This window comes from Microtus ochrogaster, chromosome 1, assembly GCF_000317375.1.
Source record: "Microtus ochrogaster isolate Prairie Vole_2 chromosome 1, MicOch1.0, whole genome shotgun sequence".
Lineage (NCBI taxonomy): Eukaryota > Metazoa > Chordata > Mammalia > Rodentia > Cricetidae > Microtus > Microtus ochrogaster.
In genome coordinates this window covers 41,026,455-41,032,151 of record NC_022009.1, presented here as the reverse complement: position 1 = coordinate 41,032,151, position 5,697 = coordinate 41,026,455, and the positions used below count along the sequence as shown (strand labels likewise).

General features: G+C 49.9%; 1 protein-coding gene across 1 annotated transcript in view; it reads right to left on the bottom strand.

Moving 5' to 3' along the window:
• Positions 1-5,697, bottom strand: part of Ak7 (adenylate kinase 7) — a 69,045-nt gene that overhangs the window by 60,134 nt on the left and 3,214 nt on the right. Inside the window, exons 2-3 of the mRNA XM_005343524.3 lie at positions 4,931-5,119; positions 224-332 (exon numbers count right to left, since the gene is read on the bottom strand). Of these exons, the coding sequence (XP_005343581.1) occupies positions 224-332; positions 4,931-5,119 (298 nt within the window). The remainder of the gene's footprint in view (positions 1-223; positions 333-4,930; positions 5,120-5,697) is intronic.

Below are 5,697 nucleotides of genomic sequence, written 5' to 3'. Positions count from 1 at the left end.
ACCCACCTCCAAAGACACACACAGGCAGCAAACAGAAGCAGCCACGATAGAGCACACTCTCAGACTCCTGGGCCTCCACCCACAGGTACAATTCATGCGCACACACTTCAAACTTTAGGCACTTCTCAGACCAGGTCTTCGGTGATGCTCAGAGTGGCTGTGTCAGTTGGGAGGTGGGAGGACAGTGTTTCCCACCCCGTGCAGTTCCTCATAGCTCACTGACCGGAGACTGCCCAGATGGCTTCCTCCACCTGCTGCACGTTTTCGGTGATGTTATAGATGACAACGTCACACTCGAGCAGACGTGTGAGGAGGTCTTCTCGGGAGATAGCCTGAAAAGGAGAGCCACGGTCCCTTTGTGAAGACAGGTCGACAAGGGAATGTCTAGATGGACAGATGGCCTCCAAATTAAATCCCCGTCCCCACCCCAGGACAGCCACATGCGGAGCATTTGCAGAGGCGTGTCTATTAAAATGAAATCTTGGCTCCCTTTTGTGTGTAATTCACAAGTAACAAAGGCATCATTGAAAACAGCCTGGAATGTGGGCTGGGGAGATGGCTCAGGCGGTAATGCCCCTGCCTCGCAAGCGCTAGGACCTGAGTTCGGTCTTCAGACCTTGCATAAAAACGAGTGCTGGCTCGGATGGTTCCCGCTTGCAATGCTGGGGAGATGGAAGCGGGAGGATCCCTGGGGGTTCCCCACTACCCAGCCTAGCCTACTGGGTGAGAGACTGCCTCAGAGGAGGAAGACACCCAGCACTGTCTTCCGGTTTCCACACAGGCGGGCATGTGTACCTTCAGCCCCTCTCAGGTCCTTTGGAATTCATCGCTCTGATTTGCTTGGGCGACTAGAACAAAGTGCAAGACCCCGAGTGTCTTAGGTAACAGAAATGCGCCAGCACTGTCTTAGGGTGACTGTTGCCGGTGAAACCCCCTGAGCAAAGCGACTCGGGGAGGAAAGGGTTAATTTCACTCGCAGTTCAATATAACCGCTCATTATCAAAAGCAGTGAGGGCAGAAACTCACACAGGGCAGGAACCTGGAGGCAGGAGCTGGGGCAGAGGCTACGGAGGGGAGTTGCTTACTGGCTTGTTCCCTATGGCTAGCTCAGCCTGCTTTCTTATAGAACCCAGGATCACCATCTGTCCAGGAATGGCTCCACCCACAATGGGCTGGGCCCTCCCCCATCAATCACTAATTAAGAAAATGCGTGTGTACCGTTCAATTTTATGGAGGCATTTTCTTTTTTATTAATAAAATTCATTTATGCGATGTGTTTTTCACATCATGTATCTTATCTCCTTCATTTCCCCTCCCTCAGCATCCGCCCTCCACCCTTGAACCCTCCCCCAAAGAAAACGAAATTCAAGAGAAAAAAAGTAAAGAAAACAAAATGAGAAAAGAAAAAGGGCAAGGAATTGAAAATCTCGTGGTGGCAGCTGCCCTGCGACCTAACAAGTCACAGCATATTCTCCCTGGTCCATACATCTCTACTTGCAAGTGTTCCCTGCAAAGAGTCATTGGTCTGGTTTGAGGTCCCTGGTCTCCACTACATGTTCGATGCTGGGCCCCCACTAGGACTCTTCCTGGACATCCTGCTGGTGCCCTGTGTTGTGGAGATTCTGCAGCTTTGGGTCCCTTCACTTGCTCCAGCAGATCATAGATGGGGTGGATGTTGGGGTGAGCCAAGTCATAACCCTGGGTCTGGGCCTGGGAAGCTGTAGGGTTGTTTCGGCCAGATGGGAAACGGAGATAGCTGTCCCATGCTCACGATTTCGGGGCTAGCTCATGTGCACCTCCCCTAACAGGGCTGGATTTGTTGAGCTGTCCTGGTGAGGTGTTGGGCTTGCTCTCCAGAGTGTTGCAGCTGGTGGGGGTCTGGAACAGCTGTCCAGCTCTTCCACCTGCCCTGGGCATTGATGGGTGGGTGGAGAGCTTCTTTTTTCTTAATTAAGGTTTCCTCCTCCCAGATGACTTTAGCTTGTGTCAAGTTGACATAAAACCATCCAGCACAACCACCATCTAGAGAGTGATTCTCAACCTATAGGTCGAGACTCCACTGGGGATCAAATGGCTCTTTCACAGGGGTCACCTAAGACTATTGGGAAACAGATATTTACATTACAGTTACTAACAGTAGCCAAATCACAGCTATGAAGTAGCAACAAAAAAAATTTTTTTTTTTTGGAGACAGCGTTTCTCTGTAGTTTTTGGTGCCTGTCCTAGAACTAGCTCTTGTAGATCAGGCTGACCTCAAACTCATGGAGATCTGCCTGCCTCTGCCTCCCGAGTGCTGGGATTAAAGGCGTGCGAAACCAGCGCCCGGCACAACGAAAATAATTTTATGACTGGGGGGGGGGTCATCACAATGTGAGGAACCGAATTAAAGGATCACAGCATCAGGAAGGTCGAGAACCACTGCTCTGGAGGCTCAATTCCAAGGCCAAGGTGTCCCAAGCAAGTCGGCTCCAGCCAGGTGGAGGGAAGAATCCACTTTTCCCTTCTCCTTTAGTTCCCAGGGAGGAACAGCAATGGCTGCTATTGGGGAGCTTCACAGGTACACGGCTCCCATATCTGCCTTGAAGCTCTCACCATATTCCCACTGTGTGCTCTGCCTTGCCTGGTCAGTCCAGACAAAGAGCCGTAAAGATGTCTGTATCAGCTGGGTGGTGGTGGCGCATGCCTCTAATACCAGCACTCAGGAGGCAGAGGCGGGTGGATCTCTGTGAGTTCAGGGCCAGACTAGTCTACAGAGCAAGTTTCAGGATAGCCAGGGTTGTTATGTGGAGAAACCCTGTCTCAAAAAAACAAAACAAAACAAAACAACAAGAGAAACAGACAAAAAAGAGGCTGATATCATGGGTTGAGTTGTCTCTTCTCCCTGAAAGGACACTGTCTTAGTCAGTGTTCTAGTGCTGTGAAGAGACACCATGGCCAAGACAACTCATAAAATAAAGCATTTAATTGGGGGCTTGACTCAGTTTTAGAGGGTTAGAGTCCTTATCCATCATGGTGGGGAGTATGGGAACAGGAAGGCAGCCATGGTGCTGGAGCAATAGCTAAGAGTTCTCATCTGATCCACAAGCAGCAGGCAGGAAAAAGGCCGGAACTGGTGCAAGCTTTTGAAACTGAAAATCCCACTCCCAGGGACACACCTGCTCCAACAAGGCCACACCTCCTAATTCTTCCCAAACAGAGCCACCAACTGGGAGAGCCCAAGGGGGCCATTCTGACTCAGACCACCCCAGATGTGTTGATGTCCTAATTCCTAGTACTTCAGTTTGTAACCTTATGTGAAGACATGGTTTTTGTTACGGCTTAAATTTGGGATGACTCAATGGGCTCATGCATTTGAACACTGGTCCTCATTTGTACTGAATCTCCCAAGTGCTGCTATGAGCCACCATGACTAGCTGTGATACAGGTCTCAATAATACTTTTCTTTCATTTAGTAACTGTCATAGGTAATGGGTTAATTTTTTTAAGGATTTAAATATTTATTTATTTATCATGCATACCATGTTCTGCCTGCATGTATGCCTGCAGGCCAGAAGAGGACACCAGATCTCATTCTGGATTGTTGTGAGCCACTCTGTAGGTGCTGGGAATTGAACCTGGGTCCTCCGGAAGAGCAGCCAGTGCTCTTGAGTGCTTAGCCATCTCTCCAGCCCCATTGGGTTAAATCTTGAGGCATGAACAGGTTATGAGGTAAACAGAGGGTTTAGAGAGTAATGGGCCAGGTGGACCGAGAGTTACCCTGGGAAAGAGGGGAGCTCTTCTAGGGGTAGAGAAATGTCTCCCAGTAAGGATAGGGTCCAGTTTGTCAGGTGAAGGTGGTACAGCTGCTCATTGGCAGATGCAAGGCATATGAGCCCCTAGGAGTTCATGACTCCACACTCTTTCTTGTAAGGTATGTTCATGTCACCTTGTGACTGATGCTTCACAGAGAGAAGACTTTTTTATGAGTTTGGAAGTCAAGACTAGACACATCTCTTCCAAGAATATCTCATTTAAATTCTTTGCTTATGGTCCCAAATTTAATATGGAGACTTTAAATTGTGGTCTTCTCTGTCACCGTAGGAAGATGAGTCCTGGATTGGGGAGATGGTTCAGTAATTGCTGCACAATCATGAGGACCTGAGTTCGGATCCCACAGCACCAGTGTTAACCTGGATGCAGTAGAGCAATGTATGCAGAAGTATGAAGAGATGGGATCCAGAAGGATCACTGGATGCCCACGGGCCAGCTAGCCTGGTGTAGGCAGCAAAGTCCAACCAAGCAACCTTGTCTTAAAGCATAAGGCAAATATTTCCTCCTCTGACTTCTATATGTGCACTGTGCCATGCACACTGTTATGGCTTTCTGTCCCTTTAAGAGACAAGCCATGCCCACTCCCTCCCCATCCGCTGAGGCAGGCTGATCTTCAGTTTCCGGCCTGAGCTCGCTCTCTTTTCCATCTTCCTCTCTCCACACTTCTCCACTTCCCCCCTTCTCTGTCTCTTTCTCCCCCTGCCTCTCTCTGTCCCCTCTTCTCCCTTCCCCTTTCATAACTCCCTAAATAAATATTCAATCTCACTCTGCATGTCATGTCTAACCATGTCTCTGTCTCCTGCCCACCCGCCATGTGTCTCCCTGCCTGGGACCAGCCACTGCTAGGGGACCGGCAGCTGTCTCTGCCTGGGACTGGCTGCTCGCAGGGCCTACTGCCACCGGGGATCTTGCAGCATTAAAAAAAATTATAGAACACATGCCTGCAGTAACACACATGGACGAAACGCAAAGATTTAAACAAAGATATTTCCCATGTCCTGTCATGTAAGCTTGTCTGCAGAACAGAAGGGCTGAAGAGAAGAGGTAAGGGACTGCTAATAGGTCGGTACCAAAGGGAGGCTGCCCTTGTCAGGTCCTACAGAATGCCCTGGGGGCTTACTGAGTATGTCTCCACAGCATAGTCAGGCCTGGGACTCTCTGGCTTGGCCAAGGTGCCCACGATCTGGAACGTGCCTTCTTTCGCTTTTGCGTTGGAAGCTTCTGGGGCTGCTGACTTTGTTTCGTCTTCTTCTTCTTCCTCTTCTGCAATCTCTTCCAGTGAAGCCCCAGCAACGCAGTTAGAGAGGAACTGTAAGAGAACGGAGATGTCCTGGGTGCCGAGCAGAGCTTTGAGCCAGGGAAACCAGTGAGTGATGGTTCTAGACTCTTGCCTTTAATGGGTACCCCATGGACTGAGCATCAGGGTCGCAAGGCTCATGTGATGATGCTCACAACACAGGGCAGTGGCCACATAGGAGAGGACATTGACTAGCTGATGACACAGGTGCAGAGAGTGTCAGCAATGCCTCCTTTAGCACTAGGCAGAGCTGGACTAAATGGTTTTAGAGCTGGTGAAAATGGCTGCCTTATTCAGGGGGTACAGCGGTGTGCAATGGGAGCCCCTGAGGAAATTTAATAGTAGTTTACCAGAGGAGTATGGTGGCACAGGCCTTTAATCCCAGCACTCTGGAGGCAGGTGCATCCCTGTGTTCACGGCCAGCCTGGTCTACATAGCCAGTTCCAGGACAGCCAGGGCTACACTAAAAAACCAAACATACAAAGATCAGCTTGCCTGTCCTTTACCCTTCCTTCTCTCTCTCCCTTCCTCCCTCCTCCCCCAGCTTCTCTCTTTGTTGTTTGCTCTTGAAGCAGAAGCAGAGGAGCACG